Genomic DNA, 27,988 nt, shown 5'->3' on the forward strand with positions numbered 1-27,988 from the left:
CTCTGCAAACAGGTGTTTTACAGGGATCGCAAAAATCCGGTGCATTCCTAACCTTGCCCTTAAACTCACTTTTTCTGCTGTATTAGCACACAACCTTTACGCAAACCATTACCTATTAGCTCGGCTTTGCATTTATAGTACAGTTTTCTGGATGTTCTGTAAGTTTCACATTTCTGAATATTCAGCATTCTGTGTTTTATTTGATTTTATGTATCTGATGTCTGTTAAACCAAAGACTTGAAATCCAAAGCATACTTAGTAAAAAAGAAACAACACTTTGTCTGCATTATCCCTTTGTGACTCCATTTGCTCATGTATTGTAGGTGCTTTGAGGTAATTATTTAAATGGGTTCATCTGAACATAATCTCAGGAAGTTTTTTAATCTAGCGCTCACAGTTCTTTACAAGGGCAGGCCAGGTGCTATGTACACATTTGCCCAAGACCTCCGGAATCTCCTTAACCAGGAGGAGATACAGCACTTTTAAAAGGGAGTGCAAAATTGTTTATTTTCTAACACATTTAGCACTTTTTGATGAATCTGCAATAAATGTGGCAAACATTTATCAAGTTTAGCTGTCTTATTGTATATTTGTGTATCAAGTTTTTGAGCAGCTCAATTAAAGTGGGGTGGACAAAGATAAACTGGGGGAGGCAAAAAAATTTCTTTCACTGCTAACTTTGGCACTGTTTGATAGATCTGCATGAAATTTGACTGATAGGATATTGAGCCTTGTGCAAGAATATCTGATTTATGCAGCTCAGGCAGGGAGAAGGGACAGTTAACGAGGAGGGTCAAAAAGCATTCTACTTCTAATAATGTTGGAGGCTTTTGAGGGCTCATTGAGAAATTCTTCAGGCAGTTAACATGTTTAGCTTGGTCTTTGTATGTTCCGTTCCATGCAGATCTGTTAAGGGGCCAGAGAAGGGTAGAGGGGTGTTCTTTATCTAATAAGATTGGCTCTATTTGATGACTACACAAACCTTGACATACCTGGTAGCAGCACAAAGTTCAAGGTGAGACAAAAAATTGTAATTTGCTTATAACTGTGATACTATTTGGTTAATGGAATTCAGGAGGCAGTTAGTAGGTTAAGCCTACTGTGAGGATGTTTCATCCAGATCAAATAAGGGGTCACACACACTGTCCTATATAACCACACAACTAGCTTCAAATATGCACATTCCAACCAACCTGTGTCAACACAGCCACCATACATCTCCATACAATAACAATCCCACTTACTCTCCCTCATATGTCCACACACCCACCACTGTAGGACAACATATCCACCATCATACATCCAAATAACAAACATCAACTAACTCCTGAAAATGTTCTTTTGAAAAATAACTTAGTAATTCACTTTAAAAAACTCAGTTTAAAGTAAGTAATAGGTCATGTAGTGCATTCACTTTTCCCTTACAGTGGGAGAAAACCCAAGAATTTCACTGAAAAAATACTGTTAAAGTCAGTTTTTTAGTTAAGTTGTAGAACCTTAAAGTCCCCGAAATGTATCAGTCGGGAGTACTACGAGAATCATAACTCGCATGTTAGTTTGCACTGCTCATGACCTCACAAGTCACATCACTGATGACATTTCAAATCACCTTATTGATAACATCAATGATAACACAGTTACATCACCTAGGGGACAAGTTGTGGTTTTCATTGCACACCAGGACTGTTGAAATTCAGGGGTTTTAAGGTTTTGCATTTTAATCATAACTTCACTTTACTGTTGCTTTCAGCGAATATAGATGTATATGATGTAAGCAATCAGCATTTGAAAGCTTCATCTACAGAGGAAATATTGATTTGCAGCAAAACACCACAATCACTGCAAACATTATACCATTATACCAACACCTCAACTGTCACTAAATTACAGCTAAAGCACTACAACACTATTTCTGCTGCCATACTCCGCTTCACTAATAACTTTTGCTTTATATTTATATTTATATATATATATATATATATATATATATCTATATCTATAGCATTACCGCTATACCTATAACACCACACATTTAATGAGAACAGTACATCTAGAGCTGTACTACTGCAAGTACTGCACTCCAGTGTCTTCATTGTGATTACCAAAGTGAGTACATTTCTGGTGTCTAGTGCTTTGCCTGGTCAACCCTCACAATCACACTTCACACTGAATATTCCACACTAAAGTGAAAACCTCTATCAGTGTCAAACCTTATTTTGTAAGGTTTTGAAGATACTATTTGTTAGAAATTGTGCTACTGGTTGACTGGAATGGGAGCCTAGGTCAAGCTGCAACCACAATCCTAGTCAGGGCAAATCACAAACACACCCTAGGATAACCTGTGCTCATCCTCTGGTATCTTGGCACATAGCAGCCAAGCTTAACGTAGAGACAATGTGTAAAATGTTTGTGCAACACCTCAAGCAGTAGAACAGAGAAAACACAGCACAAAACTATACTACATTTGGTTAGAAAAATAGAAATTAATGTAATAAATAAAACAAGACAAAAATGACAAAAATCCAATACGAGAACCTCAGGTATGCTTTTTTTAAAGCATAAACTATAAAGTAGAGCTTAGAAACAAGAAGTGCCAACTGGAAATCTCTAGTCGCACCGGACTGGGACCGCACAAAAATATACTACATTTGGTTAGAAAAATATAAATTAATTTAATAAATAAAGCAAGACAAAAATGAAAAAAATCCAATACGAGTACCTCGGGTATGATTTTTTTTCAAGAATAAACTATAAAGTAGGGCTTAGAAACAGGAAGTGCCAACTGGAAATCTCTAGTCTAGACTGGGACAAAGTAAAAAGATCAGGCTGACTGTGATGGAGCGCTGCCCTGCTACAGGTACCCCACTGGGCCCATTGAACCGAAGTACCTTAATCCTTGTTCTAGGTTGGAGAGATGCAGCTCCAGTCCTTCTCACTCCAAGGAATGAGGGCAGCAAGCAGCAGGTCAGCACAGGAAAGCAGGAGTCCAGCATAGTAGCAGTCCAGCAGAGTGGCAGTCCTTGTAGCAGCACAGCAGTCCTTCTTCCAGGCAGAGTATCCACAGATCCAGAAGTGTACTGTCTTGGTGGTTTCAGACATCCAGTACTTATAACGAGTTTGGCCTTTGAAGTGGGAGAGACTTCAAAGACAGGCCTCTGAAGTGCACAGAGGCCATGCCCTTCCTGCCCTGGCTCCAAACTCACTACAAGGCCCTCTGTGTGGGGTCAGGACACAGCCTATTCAGATGTAAGTGAGGCTGTGGCCAGACCCTCCCTCCCATGCTGCCACATTGGCCCCTCAAGGCACACCTAAGCTACCCATGTACGTAGCTGTCTCAGTGGAATACACAAAGCCCAGCTGTCACCCACCCCAGACAAGTGAACAGAGACAAATGGCTAAAGTAAGAAAATACCAACTTTCTAAAATTGGTATTTTCAGAATTACAACTTAAAATCCAACTTCACCTTAAGCTGTGATTTTAAATTGTTATTCCAGATGCACCAAACATGAAAAACGTATCTTTTCCAGACTGTGAATTACACTTATATGTAATAAGGTAATCCCAATGGTATCCTGTGGGAGGAATTGCTTTTGTGAGAAATGACTTTGGGAGTTTTTCACTACCAGGACACGTAAAACTGAAAAGTACATGTCCTGCCTTTTAAATACATTGTACCCTGTCCTCTGGGTTGTCAAGGGCCTTCCTTAGGGGTGACTTATGTGTATAAAAAGGGAAGGTTTGGTCCTGGCTACAGGGTTATTTTGCATGGTCGACATGGCAGTGTAAACTGTACATACAGGCTCTGCAATGGCAGGCCTGAGTCGTGGTTAGAGGGCTACTTAAGTGTGTGGCATAATCAGTGCTGCAGACCCACAAGTACCATTTAATGTACAGGCCCTGTGCACATATAGTGCACTGTACTAGGGACTTGTAAGTAAATTTAATATGCCAATTGGGTATAAGCCAAACGGACCATGGCTTAGGGAGAGAGCACAAGCACTTTAGCAGTGGTCAGCAGTGGTAAAGTGCACACAGTCTTACGGCCAACAAAAACAAATTCAGCAAAAAGTGGATAGAAAGAGGCTAAAAGTTTGTGGGTGACCCTGCAGAGAAGTTCATTATCAAAACTATTGATTTAAGAATGGAATCAATGAAGGATACCCGTTATTTGGATTTCTGTTTGTCCTTCTGCTGTAGTTTCCCCACGCCAGTCAGTGATATAATTTGTTTTGTACTAACCCTCATTCAAGTAGAATGCAAGTTCAGGTTGCTCTTAAATGTTGTAATGAACCTAGACATTCATTCTCTGTAATTGTTATTTCTTCTTGAATCAGGACTTGCAGAGCACCAATCTGGTGGAGGTGTGTATGGCCCTTACTGTTGTGAGCCAGATATTTCCACGGGAAATGATTCCAGCTGTTCTTCCTTTAATCGAAGAGAAATTAAAACATTCTAAGTGAGTAAGTTACTGAACACCTATTATTTTATTAGTTGATTGCTTCATAATAATTCATGAACACTTCATATTATCGTCAATTTGGTTTTCAACTTACACTGTGTTACTTGTAAACATTGTGTTTACATTGTCTTACTTGACTGTTACTTATTTTAGCCTCCTAACATTCATTGTTCATGGATTGTAGTAGCAGTCTATAAATTCTCAAATGCTGTGACTCAAAATTCGGCTGATAACTTTGTTAAGTGTATATGCAGATATCTCTCGTAGTCAGATCACTTTCTCCCTTTGGCTGTGTACCCACTGATATTTCTCTACATGTCTAGGCTTTCATTTATTTCAGCCACTAAAATATTATTCCTTTTCTGTTGTGGAAATATGTTGCAGTGGTTCAAGGCCATTCATGGGATGGTAACCATTTAATGTCTGCTGGCTCCGGAGGTGAGGAGAATCTCGAAATAGCAAGAAAACTTCTTTTAACAACTTTTCACAGTATGTGTCTGAACAAAATGTATTTTTAATTCTAAAATTGCAGAAATCCTGTTATCACTTAGAGCACATTCTACTGTGTTGCTGTGTCACTATAGATGAACTAACTTGAGATCTCTTGATTCCCCCCTTGTTAGAAATGGGGTTTCTGGTTGGCTAGGGTATGCACCTAAGCCAGGCAGAACCCTCCCACTCTAGTCAGAGCAAGGGAACTGAATGTCCAAGAAAACCCTGCTCACTCCCTCCACAGCACACCCACACCCGATCCTGGTGCGTGAGTGTGCCTCTTGCTTTGGGTTGCGACCTGGCATCAATCTGGTCCAGTTGGTGCCCTGGGGGCCCTCCCTGAAGTGATGTCGCCCCCGGGGCACCGCTAGGAGCGCACTCGCTCCAGTCTTTCACTCAGTGATGCCCCAGGGGCACTTTAAAGAGTGTGTTTCCAACGTGCTCGGCGAATTCCGAAACTCCTGGGTCGCAGCAGTGGTTTTAGTGGTTTTAGCACACACCTCGCTCACAAGATGCGAAGGAGAAAAACACCATAAAGTGGTCTCAGCAAGGGATCCAAAGCTCTCCTCAGGCACAATAAGCAATAGAAAGGGTAGTGCTCCTCCCGCATTGCAGCAGGTGATGGCAGGGGTCAGGGGCCACAGCACCCAGCCCCTGGGGGAGGCAAAAGGATGGAGCACACGGCGGTAGGGCCCAGCAACTGTCCAGCACAAAGGGATGCAGTCAGTGGCAGTTCCTTCCAGGTGACCAAGCAGGTCACAGGTCGGCACAGCAGCAGCATTACATGGCGGTTCCTGGTGAGTCCCTCCAGCAGCATTCTGTGTCCAGTTTCAAGCATTTTAAAGTCCAGAGTGTCTCTAAAGTGTTCCCAAGGAGTTCCAGGTTGTGGGGAAAATTCCCCTGTACTTGCATTCAGTTTTGCAATGGTTGTGTGGTTAAACATGCCTGGGGACAGAATCCTAATATGGAACTGTATCGAGTTGTTTCACTGTTGTAGGGGAGTTCAGGCCTTCTCAGAACAGTGTGAATGTTCTTATACTGATTTCTGAAATCCTGATAGTCTTGGATTTTTTTAAAGAAACTTTGGATCTGTTTTGGAAAACTACCTAGGTTTCCCAAACCTACTCAGTGATGCACCCAAACCCTAACGAAGCATTGCATTTAGCATGTGTAGCCCTCTAGGAAGAGTTACAAAAATCCTCATGAATAGACAGGATGATTGAGTTATTATTTCAACAACAGAAATTAACTTGTTGCTCTCTGTGATACAAATTAAGACCATCTGTGGATGGCCAAGGGGGATTTGCATTAGTTGGAGTTGGACGTAATTGCATATGAAGCTCCACTAGTCATTTGTGAAGATGGGAATTTATGTAATGTGATTCAGTACTAAATCTCGGCGTTAGTGATCGATCAGATCAAACTGGCTGTCTGATGCCATTTTCTGTTGTGGGCAGAGATCCTCTGTTCCTTATTTTGCAGTTTACCTGTACATCAAGAGATCCTGCATGGTGAGGTAAAGAAAAGTGTCTATTTCCCACTTTTGGCTTGGAAACGAAGAGGCTGACTTGTGCCACTTTTGATCCAAGGATTCCTTAAACCCATAATAAGTGGTCAAGGTCTAAAGCATGAAATGTGTTGGTCATTTTCCAAGGAGGGTCATCAGTATATGATTACCTTGCATGCAGTTTTTGATCTGTTGAAGCAAGATGTGTACGCATTTAAGGGAAGAGACAAAGATATCTCGTGCCTTAATCTTGGATCAACTAGCTTGTGTCAATTTGATTAGAAAAGATACCAAAAAACACGTTGTTTCATGTACTCCACTCTTCTAGGACATTTAAAATAAACGGCCATCTCCAGTCATATAAATGTAAGTGCTTGAGCATATGATTCCCTGTCCTAGACTGCTGCCAAAGGAACACCTAGATATATATATGCTAGCTACCGAACTCGATTTCAGCTGTTATCTGAAACTCATATTAAGGTTCTCCAGACCTGCATCTTGATTTCATGATTCCTATTTTGTCAAGACAACACCCGTGAAAGACTTTAGAAATCTAGTAAAAACCCTCTTAATTCTGCTCTTCTACTTGTATTTATTAGAATGATTAAATCAAGGTACAGGCAGAGAAGGTGTTTAGTTAACGATTTGAAACAATGGCAAGTAGTGGATGTGTGTTTGCCAAACAAGGCAATTGTATTCTCATAGCCTCTTTACTATGTACTGGTGCTTAGCCTGGGCCTTAATCGTGACCGTTGACCGTCTGCATGTTTATGAGCGTGTGAGTGGGGATGCTGCCTCCTAATACGGCGTTCTGAAGCCTGCTGCTGGCCCGAAGGAGCTCACTGCCGGCTGCGTCAGTGCCACCGCACTGGCAGGCTGGGCGGTGTTGTGGCGGTTTGGCTTTGCCAAACCAGCCTACTTGTAATGCAGTGGTCTTTACCGCTGGGTCTGGGGCGGTAAGACCGCCACCATCGTAATGAGGGCCTTAGTGCCTTTTAATTTTTTCATTAAGGTACAGGTTTACAAAACTGCTCTGAATAGTATTTTACCAAATGGTGCACCATAAGTCATGTCTCCCTTTGATAGAAGTCTCCATCTTATTGTCTAAAATTTGTAGAAATATAGTAACCAAGCTACAGAGGACTAATAATTTCATGATTACGTACCCCAAATATTTTTTCACAAATCCAAGCAGGCCTGTAATTAGTTTTTTCACTTACAGTGGATATATAATCAGCAGTCCCTTTATTTTTGCATGGTAGGTTCCTAGTTCAAGCTTTAGAAACTATAAAACACAAACTATCCTGCTACGCAGTAAGATGATCCACTTTCAAATACATAAATAATTGCTGGGATTAATGACATGTATCAAACTGGTGGATCTGACAAGTTATTATTTTATTTTTTTGCTTCAGGGAAATAATACGAAGGAAAGCAGTTCTGGCGTTGCACAAGTTCTACCTTATTGCTCCTAACCAGGTCCAGCACATTCACGATCGGTTTCGTAACGCGCTCTGTGATAGGGATGCTGGAGTTATGGCTGCCTCTTTACATATTTATCTTCAGATGGTCAAGGTAATTTGCGGATTACTATAATCCCATTATACCAGAAATATTGTTTTGTTCATATCATGTGATTTTATTTTACTTAATTCTTGGCCGCTCTGCATTAGTTTTTAATTCTCTACCTAACTATCATCTAACAAGATGTGTAATTTGTGTGTTATTTATCTATGCAATGGTGTTGAAACTTAATGTGGCTTAAATGATTTGTGCAAACAGTTTCCTGAAAGACAACACTACACCCCCTGAACTGCAAACTGATTGGATACAGGAACAACAACAGACCAGACAAGGTTAGGGCCAAGAACTGAAACAGGAACATCTCTTTTAATCTACTACTTAACAAAGCTTTTGTTACTTATGTTGCACTGCAAAAAACATTGGAGAATGTCAGCTAATATTTATAGTGCTCTACTGTGTTACACATCCACACATGCTGCCCAGACACAACAGTTAGCACAACCACCACACCCACAAATCTTACTCACACACAAACAAAAGCAGCCAAGACCAAAACAGCCCTAAGAAAAGAAAGGCAGGACAAACATGTAACCTTCGAACCAACAATGGGTTGTCACAGATATATATAAATAAATAAATACTTATACACGATGATTTACACAGATTAAAGCCATAGGCCAGTCCAAACACATATGTGCAACATGCACAAATGGCACTTCCAAGTGCTTCAGCTTGACTCCTGACCGTCATGTAACCTCCACAGGAAAGGGCATCAAGGGGACAGGCAGGCACCTCGAGGATTTGGGCTTAGGTTTGGGAGGGGGATCTTTGGGCTTGGGTTTGGGGGGGCCTAGGTCGAGGCTTGGGGGAGGGCTTGAGAACTCTTGGGAGGAGTTGCTGTCTTGGCGGGGGAGCAGCATGGGTACTTGCGTGGGCAGGGGAGGTTGAAGGGCTGGACTTGGGGCAGGGCAGAGCATTATGAGGTATCACGGGGTGGGAGAGGAGTAGAGAAAAGGTTACACTCCGAGAGGAAAGCCTTCTTTGACACACGAGGACAGTCATGGCAAAAGAATTTGGGAGTGGAGGGAGTGGTTGTAAGAGGTGGATGTCCTGGTTGCATGTGTGTTCGAGGTATGCATGTGGGTGCTGGGTGTCTGTTGGGTGGGTGAGTGTGGATGTTTATGTGTCTTGGGAGGAGGGGGGGTCAAGGTGCTGGGAGATGCCATGATGTATGGGTCTGTTGGAATGATGGCTGCAAGCATGGTGCATGTGCTGCATGTAGGCATGTCTTTGGTTTCTGCGGTTGTGGTGACTGGGATGGATGTCCGAGTGTCTGCAATTGAGCTGACTGTGGGTAGGATAGGAGTTGTGGCTGGATTTGTGAATTCTGGTGTGGTGTCTGCAGGTGTGTCCGGTGTTGTGTCTGTGATGCTTGGGGGAGGGGTCTGCAGGTGGGTGTTGTTTGTGTGCATGTCGGTGGTGGGTCTTGTGGAGCTTGTGTTTGTCAGCAGTACCCTTGGATGTTGAGGTGGATGCATGTTTGTCTGTTTGTGTGCTTTGGCTGGGTTGGGGAAGAGGAAAGTGGAGGGGGGACGATGGACAAAGGGTGACTGGCTGCCATCAGTGTGGAGGCCAGAGCCTGAAAGGATCTCTGTAGGCCAGCCAGTGCACCGTGAATGGCCTCCAAGAACACTTTACTCTCCTGGACTTGAGTTGCCAGTCCCTGGATGGCATTCACAATGGTTGACTGACCCACAAAGACTGACATCAGGAGGTCAATAGCCTCCTCACTGAGGGCAGCAGGGCTGACAGGGGCAGGACCAGAGGTGCCTGCTGCGAAGGAGACGCCCACCCTCCTGGGTGAGCGGGCACGGACAACTGGGAGGAGAGCTGCAGGGAGGGCAGTGGTAGTAAGGGGGTTTGGCAGCAGAGATGGTGCTGGTGTGGTCCCAGATGGGTCCACCACAGCAGAGATTGTCCAGTGGAGGAGGATTCTGAGGATGATGACGACGACCCTGTTTCCCCTGTGGCTCTCCCCTCGACTTCCGGCCACTGGGTCCCTCACTGTTGGTGTTATCAGCACTCCAGGTCAGGTGACCAGCAGCATCCCCACTCACCTGTGCTCCATCTCCTTCACCTGCCGATGCTGATTCACCTGCCGATGCTGATACACACAGAGACAGAGGGAAGGCGAGATAGAGAGGGTCATCAAATTTCTCTCTCTCTCTCTCTCTCTCTCTCTCTCTCTCTCTCTCTCTCTCTCTCTTTCTCTCTTTCTCTCTTTCTCTCTTCTCTCTTCTCTCTTCTCTCTTCTCTCCCCCCCCCCCTTACATCATGTCACAACATGTTACTTCTATCCACCCCTTTACGTCATCTCTCTCACCGACATCATAATCAAAGTAAGGTAGCACAACTGAAGCATTCCATCAAATCACCTGTAAAGCTATGCTCATCATGCCCTGGCTAAAGCTGAAATTCTGTCCTAATCCTGGTGTTAACTCTCCATACTCTTATCACCTTTAGGAAAAGCAGTTGACTGATCACACCATATCATGCATGTTCCAATGCAACACTTGACCAGTCCATGTCCATAGGTCATGTCCCATGCAAGTAAAGACAACGCTATTCACAGACTACACAGCACCTGCCATTCCATTCACATGCCTCGCTGAACCCTCTGTACATATATGCCATAATGGATAAAATCACTGTCCAGTCAGGTAGACTCAGGGTAGCAATGATTGTCCCACTCAACATCTGCCTCCAAGTAACCATTGTGACATAATGTATGTGGCTAATCCCATATGTTCCCCAAGTATTGGTAGGCTATTGGCACTTAAAGCATGGACATTACACATTGTCAGTAGGTAGGACAGCCTAATCACTTATCTCCTCTAAAACAAGAGCGTTGGGATAATAGTAAATCGCCTGCAGTTCAGTGGCATGGAAATGCCTGATAAAGCCAAATATTAACAATCAGACAGCCATAGTTGGATGTCTTTTCTTTACAACCTTCACACACCTCATAGTATGAATATGAAGCGACAGTGGGGACACTACCACAAACTCATATGTATAGTTCTAAACTGGCCGTATCTGTTGGCTGAGATGCCAGACTCACATATAGTCAATACCTTTGCCAGGACAAATGGTAACTAGACTCTGTACCAAATATGTCAGGCACACAGTAGCAAATACAGTTGATCTACACAGATGGGAGTGGTCTGACACCTTAAAGCTACATATTCACATATTCAGATGTATGGATCTGAAAATACTAGATGGGTAGGATGATTCAGCAGCTTACATACATATTAATGGTTGGGTGGACTCACATGTGGCAATGTCAATTGTGCATCTCCACATACAATCATAGATATACCTTGACACAGGTGATCTAAAGGTACACCTGGCCAACCCCAATGCCAGATCTCCATCTGTTAGGCAATGTGAGTACTATGTATTCCCACTAGTCTACATACATGTAGCACCTACTACATTGTCACAGCTGCTAAAGTGTGACAGCAAACCCCATACTACCTGAGCCAAGTACAAGTATACGGTCAGTTATTACCCCCTTGTGGCTGCTGTGATGCCTTCAAATGCCCATCCACCTCAGGGTAGGCCACCGCAAAGATGCGGGCCATTAGGGGGGTCAGGGTCCCAAGGGCACCCCTCCCTCATTGGGCGGACATACCCAGCTGGCCCTCAGCGGTCACCTTGGCCCAATGTCTTAGGTTCTCCTACCACTTTCTACAATGGGTGCCCCGCCGGCTATGGACTCCCGGGGTCCACACTTGTTTGCGATGGCACGCCAAATCCCCTTATTCTGATGAGCGTTGACCTGCATGGATGACACAGACAAAAGGAGAAAGTCATGTACACATGCACCATACCAATAGGAGTGGTGAGTTCACATAAGTCACAGCAAGTAGGCACACATACCCATCCTCTCTGCTCACAAGCCTTCACATTATGCCATCTGCATGCATCTACACCCTCACAAGTTCACATGTCCGATGCAACGTCACACACAACAGCTATCACACATGGCTAGGGTATTGGACTCACCTGCTCCTCTGGTGCCTCAAATAGCTTTCCATACAGGGGTAGGACCTCCTCCACTAGCTTCTCAAGCTCTTCCGGGGTGAAGGAAGGGTCCCTATCACCTGCCGGGCGTGGCATGATGGCTTCTAGAGGTAATACACAGCAGCTCATGTTGTGGAGGTCTTGCTGGCAACAGTGTCAGGAGTCAAGTGAGCAATAGTGCAGAAAATGATGGTCACGGGGGCCACGTACAGGACCGTCACCACCGGCGGTCATGGCCATTGGCCCAAGTCCGCCAAAGGCAGCATTGTTAACCAACGGCAAGTTGCACAGCGGTTGCGGCCACCTTCCGCCATGACGACTTCCCCTAGCGGACTTAGGCCACTTCCAGCTGTCCACTACAGTTGGTCAGGCGCCTGCCATTTTGGGCACGTGTCATTGATGGATGTGCTTACTTATCTCCGTCAGTCATTTACTCCCTCAAAATGCTGTATATCCGTATGTAGTGTCATCATGGATGTGCAACATATTGTGCCAAATGTAACAAAATTGCGTGTTGAGGGAGTGTATATGGTGAGAACTATGAAGAAATACTCTGAGGTACATAGGCCATGAGCAGATATTGGTAGAATCATAAACATATGTGTAATTAGTGCTGGACAGCTAGGTCTTACACACATGTACCCTAACATTAGTTTCATATGAATAATCACATTTACATGTTAGCCAGTGTTCAGCAATGAGGGTGAATTAGGTGCATATCTGTGGCCTGTACTGTATATGTCAGAAGTGCTACACATCATCTACAGATGTTAGGTGTCAGGTAATATTCAGTGTGTTAATGATGTGTGCATACTGCATAACTCATATTTATCCAGCCATGAGGAGAGTGAGACAACGGCCAGTGTACTGTCCACTAGTAAATCTGTTTACCATGGAGGAAAGGCATGTCACCCATATCTCATCCAGACATATCGTCTGAATCGTCATACCATCATGGATCTTTGTACTCAGGTGGAGCCAGATCTGATGCCTGCCATTCACAATCCCTATGGCATACCTCCCATCGTTCAAGTCTTGGCAGTGCTACACTTCTTGGCCACTGGGTTCTTTTAAAATACTGTTGCCTTAACAGCAGGGATGTCTCAGCCCATGTTCAGTCTGGTGTTGAAGGATGTACTGTGTGCATCGTTGAAACATCTGGACAGCTACATCAGGTTTCCTCAACGAGCGGATTTGGCCTTTGTGAAGGCAGACTTCTATGAGATGGGGCACATTCCTCATGTAGTTGGAGCCATTGATGGCACCCATGTAGCCCTGGTCCCTCCCAGTGCCAATGAACAGGTGTATAGGAACAGGAGGAACTGCCACTCAGTCAATGTACAGGTGGTGTGTCTGGCAGACCAGTACATCTCACAAGTCACAGTCAAGTTTCCAGGATCTGTGCTTGATTCCTTCATCATGCAGAACAGCAGTGCCCCACATCTGATGGCACGACTACAAACAGAGAGGGCCTGGTTGCTTGGTAAGTTTGCGTTTTAGTGTATGTTTGTGTTATGTCTCCCGTCATCACAATATAGCCAGTCTCAGGAACTATTTAGGAGTTGATCAGCCATTGTGTTCACAGGTGACTCAGGCTATCCAAACCATCCTTGGCTGTTGACACCAGTGAGGTACCCATCCACGCCAGGGGAACTCTGTTACAGTGAGGCCCACGGGAGGACAAGGCGTGTAATCGAGCAAACATTTGGGCTCCTGAAGGCAAGATTCAGTTGCCTGGACCGATCTGGAGGAGCCCTCCTCCACTCGCCTCCCAAGGTATGCCAAATCGTTTCCTGCTGCATGTGCCACAATATAGCCATGAGACTTAAGATACCATTGATAGCAGATGAGGGGGAGGCAGCTGGACCAGTGGCTGAAATGCTGATATGGCAAGTGATGAAGAGCCAGAGTAAGAAGGAGTAGGTGACTATAGGGCAGATCTCATCAGTCAGTTCGTCCACTTGCATACAGGTATGTGAAGAGGACCTTTTGAGGTGTTGAATGTGCACAACATGAAGTAGATGGCTGCCATTACACCTCCTGACTTGATTCATCAGTGAGGGTGTCATAAGCGCCAAACCTATGTGTGAGTTGTGGATGCAGACTGATGGACTGTAAAGTGTACTGTACAATATGGTCTGCTATATTATGTATTGTTATATCTGATTGCACTTCTGTAATGGACTACTCACTAAAGAAGGTATGTTTCTTACATTCTCCTATCCTCTTTTCCTACCACTCACTGAAATTGCAATTTCACCTTTGGCTCTGCAACCTAGTCTTGAGGTATTCATTGTCAGTAGCCTCTGGTAATGGCTGACAGACACGAGAGGTGTACCTGACAGATAGCTGGTAAAATGGATATAGTTATAGTGAGATAGTACCTTATAAGTACTTTCTTCATACAAGTGGGGTTGTGACTGCTTAGTCCTTTCCTATTACTAGTGGGGTTGGGGAGATGTGAAATTGTGTATTACGTGTCAGTTGAAGTTTGCGGCCCATGTGTGATGATTGGATCACGGCCTTGGCTTCTCAATGGGTGGGGTCATTTGTGATGACCATGGGACCTAGCTGTGTTTGTATTCTGACATTGCTGTCCAAGGTGCAGTTAACTCTATACTGACAAATTCTACAGGTATGGGGCCTATGTTAGTGTATGGTTAAAGTACTGGGTTCCTCAGTGATATTCTTTGTGAGTTCCTTGGGGTAAGTGATCATGTAGCTGTGGTATGGGTATGTGATGAGCCTGTACCTCGTGATATATAGGTCTATTCTGGGTGCCCCTGCTTTGTAGGTTGTTTACCATGCGCACAACTTCTATTACCTGTGTATGTGCATTATATGCCTTCATGCCTTCCATCCTGCTGGTACTCTCTCTCCTACTCTATTTGCAGATTGGTATACCGACTGTACTATTGTGTTTCCCTGGACTTCAACCTCTCTGACATCTGTCCTGTGACATTTCAGTTGTCAAGTGTCTCCTGCTGAGGGAGACTCCCTCAGATGACCATTACTCTGGCTGTTCGATTCAGGGGACATGACCAGGCCACAGTTGGCAAACATGAGAATTGTTGATGTATTTTAAAAGACACATATACAGTAGGTGTGTTCAAGTGTGATTTATTGTACATACCAGAATACTAAAAGTCAAAATAAAAGTGCATAAATGAAAAATAAGGTGATGAGTGAGGTCATGGTGGACGGATTCATCAAAGTAGCTACAACACCAGTTGGTTACACATGTCCAGTGTCCTTGTACCATGGGAAAATTCAGTTATGTCTCAGAACAGTCTACAGGGTGTCTAAGTGGCACACAAGGGTGACGAGTCGGGAGAGGTTCACTTCCTGACAGTGGGTTTGGTATTGGCATCTGCTCCAGGTGGACGTCTGCTTTTGCGGGGGAGTTCTTCAGCTACAGAATGAAGGGTGTCTGAGCCTGGCAGGGCCTCCATTCCACTAGCTGTCACAGATGTAGATGATGCACATGTTGGTGGCTAGTAGAAGAGGCCTGATGGTTTGTTGAGAAACGAAGGAGGGTGGTATTGTTGTCCCTCAGCACCCTTGCAATAGAAGCCATGTGGGCATTTTTTGTCTGCCACTGCTGCATGACTTCCTGATGGTATTCCCTCTGCAGCCTTTGATTTTCCCCCAACATGGTGATTATTTGTCCCATCCTGTCCTGGGTACTTTGGTATGCTCACAGGAACTGGGAGATGGTTTCCTGTTCAGTGGTGTATGTTTGAGGCCCCATCCTCTGGCCCACAGCATCCCTTTTACATACCCTACCCCCAGGTGCCTGTGGCCCAGGCACAGTGTGCCCACTCCCCGTGGTAGCAGGTCCTTCCTTGACAGGGATGTTAAGGTTCGAATCAAGAACTTGTCCTGTGGTGCACATAATTGATTGAACAGTCCTTGGGACACAGGTTTGGGGGAAAATGGTTGCCTGTAATGTGGATGCACCAGAGGTGGGGGCGTTGATGTGGGCAGGGTGAGGCAGGGAGTCGTTGACTGACCAGATGGGCCAGGTTGTTCGTCATTGTCCAGACATCCAGATGTTTTGTCCTCACTGGGGCCTTCTTCCTGAGTGGGACCTTCAGTCTCAGGAATCTTTTCCATGGTTGCAATGGCAGGGTTACCTGTGGAGGGAGTGAGACACAGAGTGCAGGTTAGAATGTGTGTTTGGCTGCTTCTTCGTGAGATGCTGACAGCGGCTTTACATGATTCCCTGCAATACCTTTGTTGTACATACAACTCTGTGACTTGATTTCCATACTTCATGTTGGGAGCTGTCATACAAGTTTGGTACAGATTGCGCTGAAAATAGGTTCTGGTTTTGTCTGATAATTGACATGACTGTTCACCTCCTGTTACCTAGTGAATAGTCAGGCTTGCTAGATGTCACACAATGAAGCTGCACAATGTACAATGATGTCCCAGTAGGAACGCAGTATGTGAGTATGCAAGGGTAATAGTCCTGTATCTAGATGTTGTACATGTGCATCGACTCCGCCAACTTAGTTTCCAACCCAGATCAGCCTATTTCTGACTTGGGATATTTGAACAGTGGCAATCAGGAATGGTCACTCACCTGTAGCTGTGTTTTGCTTTGTTTGCTATTGTGCGTGTGCCATTGCATTGCTGTCATTGTCATGTACTGGTCCTCACTAGAACAATCTAGATGGTGTAGCTAGTGCTTTAGTTGTACATGCAATACATGTGATGTGTTGTGCACATTCCAGGTTTTCACAATGATGGGTTAGTGCATTCTTGGAGTCATAGTGATATGAATACCCAGTAGTTAACGTGTCATTGCCGAGGGCTGTGAGGGCAGTTGGGTCTGAATGGAGAGGGGGCATGCAGGAGAGGGCCATTAGATGATTAGGTGGGAGGTATAGTGCGACATTTAGTTAATTAGGGAGTATTTGGATGGTTAGGAAGCATTCAGGATAAAACAAATGTGTGACATGACTGTTGTGGATACTTACCAGACTCCAGTCCCCCAGGTATTCCAGTCAGGCCCTCAGGATGCATTATGCCCATGAACAACTTCTCCCATGATGTGAACTGTGGGGGAGAAGGTGAAGGCCCACTGTTAGTGTTCTACACGGCTGTCTGGTGGCGTGGTGCCATGACACACATCTTCCCCTGTACGTTGTTCCACCTCTTCCTGATGTCCTCCCTTGTGCGTGGATGGCTGCCTACTGAGTTGACCATGTTGAGTATCCTTTGCCACAAATCCATTTTCCTGGCAATCAATGTTTGTTGGACCTATTCTCCAAACATTTGTGGCTGTACCCTGACAATTTCATCATCCATGAGCCTCAACTCATCAGTGAAACTTGGGTGTTTTTGTGTGGACATGGTAGTGGTTGTGTAGAAGGTGTGTAAGGGTGTTGTGAGTGTTAGGGTGCAGTGTTGGGTAATTGGTGAGGTGTGGGTGGTGCGTTGTGAGGGTGAGACGGTTGTCGAGGATTGTGTGTGCTAATGATGTGTGTATTGTGTTAGTTGTGCTGATGTGGCGTGTGTGCCTAGTGTGATGTGTACATGTGCCTATTGAGTAAAGGTGATATATCTGTAATATTGCCTACTCTCTGGGTATCTTAATGGCAGGTTTTTTTGCAAAGGATTGTGGGTTGTGTAGGGGAGTGTTTACATAGTGCAGTGAGTAGGTGTGTGGATGGGTGTCAGGTGTGGGGTATTCAAACTATCCTATGTAGTGTGGTGTTCTGACCATGGAGGTTCACACCGCCAATGGTTTTGCACCACACCATGGAAGGACCGCTATGGTGATTTGTGGCTTGTATAATCTGATGGGTGTATTTTTGTCGGGCTGGCGGTGCTGGTGGTGGGACTGCCTCTTTCCCGTCCTCCAGTGTCTGATTACCGCCAACATGGCGGTCTTTTGTCGGCTGCAACTGCGGCGGTCTTCCCAAAGGGCCGCTACACTCGCAATGAGGCCCTGTGTTTTTTTGTTATTTGTAGGTTAAGCTATAATCAAGAAGAGATACTTTTTGTGGTAATGGAAAAAACATGTTTTAAACTTTTTCTTACCAGGAAAGATCACTTGCCCTGTGCACCACACATTTGGCCATAGGGTAAAATGATGGGTTGTGGGTATTACTGGCTGGCCAACCCTGTAGGAGTAAGTGAACATCAGGCAAACCAAAAAAGTCTACTTTACTGAAAATATCAGTGAAGATCCAAACTGCTCAGGAGCTAGGCAACCTGAATGCCCTGCAAAACATTGCATGTGCAACTAATATATGTATTGTGATGACCTTTTTATGTTCTTCTATCACAAAGCTCCCAAAGTTCAAAGTCTGAGGCTCCATTTCCAGAAAAACTGAAACATCACCTTTGCCTTATGGACAACGTCCACTTCATTTAACCCTCACAACATTCCTTCTACTGACCAACGAAAAGGTGTCACGTCTGGCCCAAAGAAATAGAATCATCTAACCTGTACTACCTGGTACTGCCACATATGTGAGGTAATCCCTCCCATTAGTTGTAACGGATGTCACACTCATGACCTTTACTGCGTTTTTCAAAGGCGTCATTCCATTATCTTGGAACGTGGCATTATTTTGCCGATCCTTAGTAAACCGTCATCTGGCAGGAAGGTTCTTGCAAACTACTGGTTGATTTTCAATTTGCCTTTTTCCAGAAAGATCATGCAAGGAAATGTCACAAGACAGCTGAAATCCATGCTATTTACTGTCTGAGATTAATGTTGCTGTCCTTGGCTTAAAACAGGAAATTAGCCCTCATACTACTCAATGTCTCAGCAACCAATGCCCCATTGCCCACTCTATTTTCCAAGAAGACTGGATCCAACCATTAACCCCTTCGCTGCCAGGCCTTTTCCCCCTCCTGTGCCGAGCCTTTTTTTGGCTATTTGGAGCAGTTCGCGCTTAGGCCCTCATAACTTTTTGTTCACATAAGCTACCCATGCCAAATTTGCGTCCTTTTTTTCCAACATCCTAGGGATTCTAGAGGTACCCAGACTTTGTGGGTTCCCCAGAAGGAGGCCAAGAAATTAGCCAAAAAACAGTGAAAATTTCATTTTTTTAAAAAAAATTGGAAAAATGGGCTGCAGAAGAAGGCTTGTGGTTTTTTCCCTGAAAAGGGCATCAACAAAGGGTTTGCGGTGATAAAATCACCAGCTTCCCAGCTTTCAGGAACAGGCAGACTTGAATCAGAAAACCCAATTTTTCAACCCAATTTTGGCATTTTACTGGGACATACCCCATTTTTACGATTTTTTGTGCTTTCAGCCTCCTTCCAGTCAGTGACAGAAATGGGCATGAAACCAACGCTGGATCCCATAAACCGCAACATTTCTGAAAAGTAGACAACATTCTGAATTCAGCAAGGGGTAATTTGTGTAGATCCTACAAGGGTTTCCTACAGAAAATAGCAACTGAAAAAGAAAAATATTGAAATTGAGGTGAAAAAAACATCAATTTTTCTCTAAGTTTTACTCTGTAACTTTTTCCTGCAATGTCAGATTTTCGAAAGCAATATACCGTTACGTCTGCTGGACTCTTCTGGTTGCGGGGATATATAGGGCTTGTAGGTTCATCAAGAACTCTAGGTACCCAGAGCCAATAAATGACCTGCACCCTGCAGTGGGTTTTCATTCTATGCCGGGTATACAGCAATTCATTTGCTGAAATATAAAGAGTAAAAAATAGCTATCAAGAAAACCTTTGTATTTCCAAAATGGGCACAAGATAAGGTGTTGAGAAGCAGTGGTTATTTGCACATCTCTGAATTCCGGGGTGCCCATACTAGCATGTGAATTACAGGGCATTTCTCAAATAGACGTCTTTTTTACACACTGTCTTACATTTGGAAGGAAAAAATGTAGAGAAAGACAAGGGGCAATAACACTTGTTTTGCTATTCTATGTTCCCCCAAGTCTCCCGATAAAAATGATACCTCACTTGTGTGGGTAGGCCTAGCGCCCGCGACAGGAAACGCCCCAAAGCGCAACGTGGACACATCACAGAAAACAGACCTGTTTTTAGCAAAGTGCCTACCTGTAGATTTTGGCCTCTAGCTCAGCCGCCACCTGGGGAAACCTACCAAACCTGTGCATTTCTGAAAACTAGAGACCTAGGGGAATCCAAGATGGGGTGATTTGTGTGGCTCGGACCAGGTTCTGTTACCCAGAATCCTTTGCAAACCTCAAAATTTGGCTAAAAAAACACATGTTCCTCACATTTCTGTGGCAGAAAGTTCTGGAATCTGAGAGGAGCCACAAATTTCCTTCCACCCAGCGTTCCCCCACGTCTCCCGATAAAAATGATACCTCACTTGTGTGGGTAGGCCTAGCGCCCGCGACAGGAAACACCCCAAAGCGCAATGTGGACACATCACAGAAAACAGACCTGTTTTTAGCAAAGTGCCTACCTGTAGATTTTGGCCTCTAGCTCAGCCGCCACCTAGGGAAACCTACCAAACCTGTGCATTTCTGAAAACTAGAGACCTAGGGGAATCCAAGATGGGGTGATTTGTGTGGCTCGGACCAGGTTCTGTTACCCAGAATCCTTTGCAAAGCTCAAAAATTGGCTAAAAAAACACATGTTCCTCACATTTCTGTGGCAGAAAGTGCTGGAATCTGAGAGGAGCCACAAATGTCCTTCCACCCAGCGTTCCCCCACGTCTCCCGATAAAAATGATACCTCACTTGTGTGGGTAGGCCTAGCGCCCGCGACAGGAAACGCCCCAAAGCGCAACGTGGACACATCACAGAAAACAGACCTGTTTTTAGCAAAGTGCCTACCTGTAGATTTTGGCCTCTAGCTCAGCCGCCACCTAGGGAAACCTACCAAACCTGTGCATTTCTGAAAACTAGAGACCTAGGGGAATCCAAGGAGGGGTGACTGGCGGGGCTCGGACCAGGTTCTGTTACCCAGAATCCTTTGCAAAGCTCAAAAATTGGCTAAAAAAACACATGTTCCTCACATTTCTGTGGCAGAAAGTTCTGGAATCTGGGAGGAGCCACAAATTTCCTTCCACCCAGCGTTCCCCCAAGTCTCCCGATAAAAATGATACCTCACTTGCGTGGGTAGGCCTAGCGCCCGCGACAGGAAACGCCCCAAAGCGCAACGTGGACACCACCAAAATTTTGGAAGAAAACAGAGGTGTTTTTTGCGAAGTGACTACCTGTAGATTTTGGCCTCTAGCTCAGCCGGCACCTAGGGAAACCTACCAAACCTGTACATTTCTGAAAACTAGAGACCTAGGGGAATCCAAGGAGGGGTGACTGGCGGGGCTCGGACCAGGTTCTGTTACCCAGAATCCTTTGCAAAGCTCAAAAATTGGCTAAAAAAACACATGTTCCTCACATTTCTGTGGCAGAAAGTTCTGGAATCCGAGAGGAGCCACAAATTTCCTTCCACCCAGCGTTCCCCCACGTCTCCCGATAAAAATGATACCTCACTTGTGTGGGTAGGCCTAGCGCCCGCGACAGGAAACGCCCCAAAGCGCAACGTGGACACATCACAGAAAACAGACCTGTTTTTAGCAAAGTGCCTACCTGTAGATTTTGGCCTCTAGCTCAGCCGGCACCTAGGGAAACCTACCAAACCTGTGCATTTCTGAAAACTAGAGACCTAGGGGAATCCAAGGAGGGGTGACTGGCGGGGCTCGGACCAGGTTCTGTTACCCAGAATCCTTTGCAAAGCTCAAAAATTGGCTAAAAAAACCCATGTTCCTCACATTTCTGTGGCAGAAAGTTCTGGAATCTGGGAGGAGCCACAAATTTCCTTCCACCCAGCGTTCCCCCAAGTCTCCCGATAAAAATGATACCTCACTTGCGTGGGTAGGCCTAGCGCCCGCGACAGGAAACGCCCCAAAGCGCAACGTGGACACATCACAGAAAACAGACCTGTTTTTAGCAAAGTGCCTACCTGTAGATTTTGGCCTCTAGCTCAGCCGCCACCTAGGGAAACCTACCAAACCTGTGCATTTCTGAAAACTAGAGACCTAGGGGAATCCAAGGAGGGGTGACTGGTGGGGCTCGGACCAGGTTCTGTTACCCAGAATCCTTTGCAAAGCTCAAAAATTGGCTAAAAAAACACATGTTCCTCACATTTCTGTGGCAGAAAGTTCTGGAATCTGGGAGGAGCCACAAATTTCCTTCCACCCAGCGTTCCCCCAAGTCTCCACATAAAAATGATACCTCACTTGCGTGGGTAGGCCTAGCGCCCGCGACAGGAAACGCCCCAAAGCGCAACGTGGACACCACCAAAATTTTGGAAGAAAACAGAGGTGTTTTTTGCGAAGTGACTACCTGTAGATTTTGGCCTCTAGCTCAGCCGGCACCTAGGGAAACCTACCAAACCTGTACATTTCTGAAAACTAGAGACCTAGGGGAATCCAAGGAGGGGTGACTGGCGGGGCTCGGACCAGGTTCTGTTACCCAGAATCCTTTGCAAAGCTCAAAAATTGGCTAAAAAAACACATGTTCCACACATTTCTGTGGCAGAAAGTTCTGGAATCTGAGAGGAGCCACAAATTTCCTTCCACCCAGCGTTCCCCCACGTCTCCCGATAAAAATGATACCTCACTTGTGTGGGTAGGCCTAGCGCCCGCGACAGGAAACGCCCCAAAGCGCAACGTGGACACATCACAGAAAACAGACCTGTTTTTAGCAAAGTGCCTACCTGTAGATTTTGGCCTCTAGCTCAGCCGCCACCTAGGGAAACCTACCAAACCTGTGCATTTCTGAAAACTAGAGACCTAGGGGAATCCAAGATGGGGTGACTTGAGGGGCTCTGACCAGGTTCTGTTACCCAGAATCCTTTCCAAACCTCAAATTTTGGCTAAAAAAACGTATTTTTCACACATTTCGGTGACAGAAAGTTCTGGAATCTGAGTGGAGCCACAAATTTCCTTCCACCCAGCGTTCCCCCAAGTCTCCTGATAAAAATGATACCTCAGTTGTGTGGGTGGGCCAGGTGCCTCCAACAGAATAAGGCCCAAAACTTGTAGAGATACAGGGGATAGTACTGCGAGTTTATAAGGACATATTCTTTTATACATCTTTAGACTGACTCTGCTTTGGGGACCCACATACGTGAGGTGTCATTTTATTTGGGAGACTGAGGGGAACACTGGGGAGTAGGAATTTTGTGCTGGAGTGGTGATCGTACGAAGAAAAGTCAGGAAAATATGCTTTTTTTAAGCACATTTTGAGGTTTACAGAGGAGTCTGGGTAAGAAAATGTTGGGGGATCCACGCAAGCCACTCCTCCCTAGACTCCTTGGGGTGTCTAGTTTTAAAAAATGTCTGGGTTTGGTAGGTTTCCCTAGATGAAGGCCGCACACAGGACCAAAAACATAGGTGCCCTCTCCCCCCCCAAACACAGGTAGTTTTGTAATATATCGTTTTGATGTGCCCACATACGTCCGTGATGTGCCAAACACTAAAATTTTGAAAAGAAACACACTTAGGTTATGTGAAAAAGACCCCTCACCCACCAACCAAGTTGGTGGCATGCTTCATCATCGGGGTCCCACCTGAGGCACCTAGCGTGTCATAGGTGTGCTGCGACGCCTGATTACAGCGGAGCAGGTTTGGTCATTTTTACCACACATACTGGTTGGATTTGGCACGAGGGTGAGTGATGGTTCAGTGGATCAAATTTTACTAACAAGAGCTTTCACAAAAATGAAAAGCACTGTTAGTAACTGAAAGGCAAAAAACTGAACCAATGACTCACAGCTCGTGAGCTGTAAAGCCGCGACAAGGCACCAACCGCTTTACAGTCCATTCACACAACTTTCATACATGACACACACAAGGCCATTCACACCGCCAGCCACGGGCCCAGCACATTACAACACTCACATCGACAGACAGCGCCACTCAAGGGCCCATCACTTACATACGCCCACATGCCTGATACAACAATCACACCAGCTGATGGGAGTGTGTGGACTGGTGTTTGGCTGGCAGTGTGTTGCAGTAGCCAACATCAAGTCAATATGTACAGTCTCAGCCAAGCCCCACTCCACACACAATGGCATCATATTTTTTTTTTTTTTTTTTAAACAGAGGAACCCCTAACTAAGTAGAAACAATTACAAAACAACAAACACAAAAGCTCTAACTAACAACACGACAGAAATGCTAACCATGAAACTAAACACATGAAAATACAAAACAGACATGAGTTTACACTCATGGTTGTTCCCAGAAATTCTTCTGGGTGTGGTAATTCTTAAAACAAGCACCGACACACAGCCCAGGCTTTGAAGGACAATCTGGGCAGTACATTCGAGACTCCCTCCGGATACCTCTTCGAAAACACACTCTACATTTCTTAGCTGGAAAGTCTTTTTTGGGTGTGGGAGGAATGTGCTCAGCAAAGTGGCGATCTTTCAATCTAGCCACATCCTCCACCACTGCTTCTCTAGGAACTCTGGCCTGTTCCACCACAATAAGGCTCTCTATCACTGACTCCTGAAATTTCACAAATGTCATCTTTGAGTCTGGAGACCTATCCCTAAACACAATAAAAGCATTGAAGGTTGCTAAGTGGAAGAGGTGAAGTGCTAACTTCTTATACCAAACATAAGACTTACGAATAGCAGTATAAGGTTCCAACCTCTGGTCAACTCTATCTACACCTCCCATGTGCTTATTATAATCTAAAATGCACACAGGTTTGCGCACTTCAGCAACCTGGCCCCAAACAGTCACAGGGGAAGTACTCTCATCATGGATGGTACTTAGCATGTAGACATCCCTCTTGTCTGAAAATTTCAAAGCTAGCAGCTCCTCGTTCCGCAAGGCACAGCACTGTCCCCTCTCAAGTTTTTTACAGACAAGCTCCCTTGGATAGCCTTTCCGGTTAGAACGGATTGTGCCACAAGCAACTGTGTCCACTCTAAACAATTCCTTGAACAACTGCACACCAGTGTAGAAGTTATCTACATACAAATGGTGACCTTTGTTGAACAGTCGTCTACCAAGATCCCACACTATTTTCTCAGTAACTCCAAAAGTGGGAGGACAACCAGGGGGGTCAATATTGGAATCCCTACCAGTGTACACACGGAAACTATACACATATCCTGTCCTACTTTCAGACAGCATATACAATTTAATTCCATATCGTGCCCTTTTGCTAGGAATGTACTGCCTAAAAACCAAACGACCCTTGAAGAGGACCAAAGACTCGTCCACACTTATCTCTTTGCCTGGAACATAGACCTCCGAAAACCGATCTACAAAATGATCAAGGACAGGCCTAATCTTAAAAAGACGGTCAGAATCTGGGTGATCTCGTGGCAAGGCTAATGCATTGTCAACAAAATGCAGCATCCTAAGAAGAAGCAAATACCGATTACGACTCATGGTAGCTGGAAATATAGCTGTTGCCATCAAGGGACTAGTAGACCAATAAGAAGCCAGTGACGGCTTCCTTATCAACCCCATCAAAAAAGTCAAACCCAAAAACTTTTTTAGCTCCTCCAAATTTGTGGGAATCCACTGGGCAGCTCTAGAGTGTGGCCTAAGTCTAGCAGCGTTGTCCCTCAAATGCTGCTCCGCATACAAATTAGTCTGCTCAACAATCTCTTCCAAAAACACATCATCCATGAATAACTCAAAGAAATTGATAGGCATAAAGTTCTCTGTATTGGCGTTACACCCCGGGAGACCAGTAAAGGCAGGCAACTCTGGCTGCTCCATGTTTGGGGCAACCCAGACATCAGGTCTTCTAACGGGAAACCTTTCAGCCCCAGGTTGCTGCACTATTGGCACATCAATGTCCTCCTCTAAAACAGAACCTTCATCTGCACTGAGTGTGGCTTCATCATCAGAAGATTCCCCTCCAACAGAAACATCACTGCCAGAATCTCTGACTTCCTCCTCTGCCTCAGATGCAGAGTCCGTCTCATAGTCATGATCAGACTGTGACTCAAAAAGCATACCAACCACCTGCTGAGCGGTCATCCTGCGGCTAGCCATGATCTCTCCTGCTAAAATTAACTGGACAAATTCACCACCAACAACCAGCACTGTGTAAGACAAGTAACAAAGTGTAGCTTTGTTAGTAAGAGTTACAAACTCAAAAACTATACCGCTCACTTGCCTGAAAAAGCTTGATTCACCAGCAACTACACAGCAATCACCAATGATATCCCACTAAAAAGAAAGAAAGAAAGGCAAATTAGAAATAAGACAAAACAAATATCATTGTGCACAAACCTAAGGACAATTTCACACACAATCCTGCATTTAGTACACCCCCTACAAACATGTCATTCATGCATGGCAACAATACTCCTTTGGAGTAAATTGTTTTTACTTACCTAAAACATGCAACTGTGCAAACTGCAGGTCAACCACCGCCAAAACCGCAAGGAGCCACAGCAAATAAAGCAAAAGCTTTGAACTAGAACAAAAAGGAGGAAAACATTTTTTATCACAAATGCAAAGACTTCTTCAGTTGACAAACACCCCACCATCAAACATTTTAGAAATTGGTGCCTAAGTGGATTCTGCCATAGGGGCAGATGGGCCTACTAAAAAAATAGGCCTGTCTGCCCCAAGGAAGCCAAAAAATACCTTTAGTACTGTGTCCCCATGGAGAGCGACCCTTGCCAAAGGGGACAGCCCTCAAACAAAAAAAACACACACAACACTATCCCTGGTGCCTAAGTGGCTTCTGCCCCCTTGGGGGCAGGTGGGCCTAAGAAAATAGGCCCATCTGCCCCCAGGGGGTGTAGAAATGGCCAACAGGTCAATGCCCCCCTTGGGGGGGCGCCCCGTGACCAAGGGGACGCCCCCCCCACAAAAATAAACAAATAAAAAAAAATTCCCTGGCGTTCTAGTGGTTTCTGCCCCCCTTGGCGGCAGATCAGCCTAAAAATAATAGGCTGATCTGTTTCCAAGGGGTGCAGAAATGGCCTGGGTACATGTGCCCCCAAAGTGGGGGGCGACCCTTGCCCAAGCCCCCCCCCCATCCACTAACACACACACACACACACACACTATCCCTGGTGTCTACGTGGCTTCTGCCCCCCTTGGGGGCAGGTGGTTCTAGAAAAATAGGCCCATCTGCCCCCAGGGGGGGCAGAAATGGCCAACAGGTCAATGCCCCCCTTGGGGGGGCGCCCCCACACAAAAATAAACACATAAAAAAAAATCCCTGGCGTTCTAGTGGTTTCTGCCCCCCTTGGGGGCAGATCAGCCTAAAAATAATAGGCTGATCTGTCTCCAAGGGGTGCAGAAATGGCCTGGGTACATGTGCCCCCAAAGTGGGGGGCGACCCTTGCCCAAGCCCCCCCCCATCCACTAACACACACACACACACACACACTATCCCTGGTGTCTACGTGGCTTCTGCCCCCCTTGGGGGCAGGTGGGTCTAGAAAAATAGGCCCATCTGCCCCCAGGGGGGGCAGAAATGGCCAACAGGTCAATGCCCCCCTTGGGGGGGCGCCCGTGCACAAGGGGACGCCCCCACACAAAAATAAACACATAAAAAAAAATCCCTGGCGTTCTAGTGGTTTCTGCCCCCCTTGGGGGCAGATCAGCCTAAAAATAATAGGCTGATCTGTCTCCAAGGGGTGCAGAAATGGCCTGGGTACATGTGCCCCCAAAGTGGGGGGCGACCCTTGCCCAAGCCCCCCCCCCATCCACTAACACACACACACACACACACACACTATCCCTGGTGTCTACGTGGCTTCTGCCCCCCTTGGGGGCAGGTGGGTCTAGAAAAATAGGCCCATCTGCCCCCAGGGGGGGCAGAAATGGCCAACAGGTCAATGCCCCCCTTGGGGGGGGCGCCCCGTGCCCAAGGGGACGCCCCCCCACAAAAATAAACACATAAAAAAACATCCCTGGCGTTCTAGTGGTTTCTGCCCCCCTTGGGGGCAGATCAGCCTAA

General features: G+C 45.5%; 1 protein-coding gene across 1 annotated transcript in view; it reads left to right on the forward strand.

Annotated features, from left to right (window-relative positions):
* AP4E1 (adaptor related protein complex 4 subunit epsilon 1) overlaps positions 1-27,988 on the forward strand; it is a 246,052-nt gene that overhangs the window by 36,470 nt on the left and 181,594 nt on the right. Inside the window, exons 5-6 of the mRNA XM_069222475.1 lie at positions 4,336-4,457; positions 7,875-8,034. Of these exons, the coding sequence (XP_069078576.1) occupies positions 4,336-4,457; positions 7,875-8,034 (282 nt within the window). The remainder of the gene's footprint in view (positions 1-4,335; positions 4,458-7,874; positions 8,035-27,988) is intronic.

This window comes from Pleurodeles waltl, chromosome 3_1 (assembly GCF_031143425.1).
Source record: "Pleurodeles waltl isolate 20211129_DDA chromosome 3_1, aPleWal1.hap1.20221129, whole genome shotgun sequence".
Lineage (NCBI taxonomy): Eukaryota > Metazoa > Chordata > Amphibia > Caudata > Salamandridae > Pleurodeles > Pleurodeles waltl.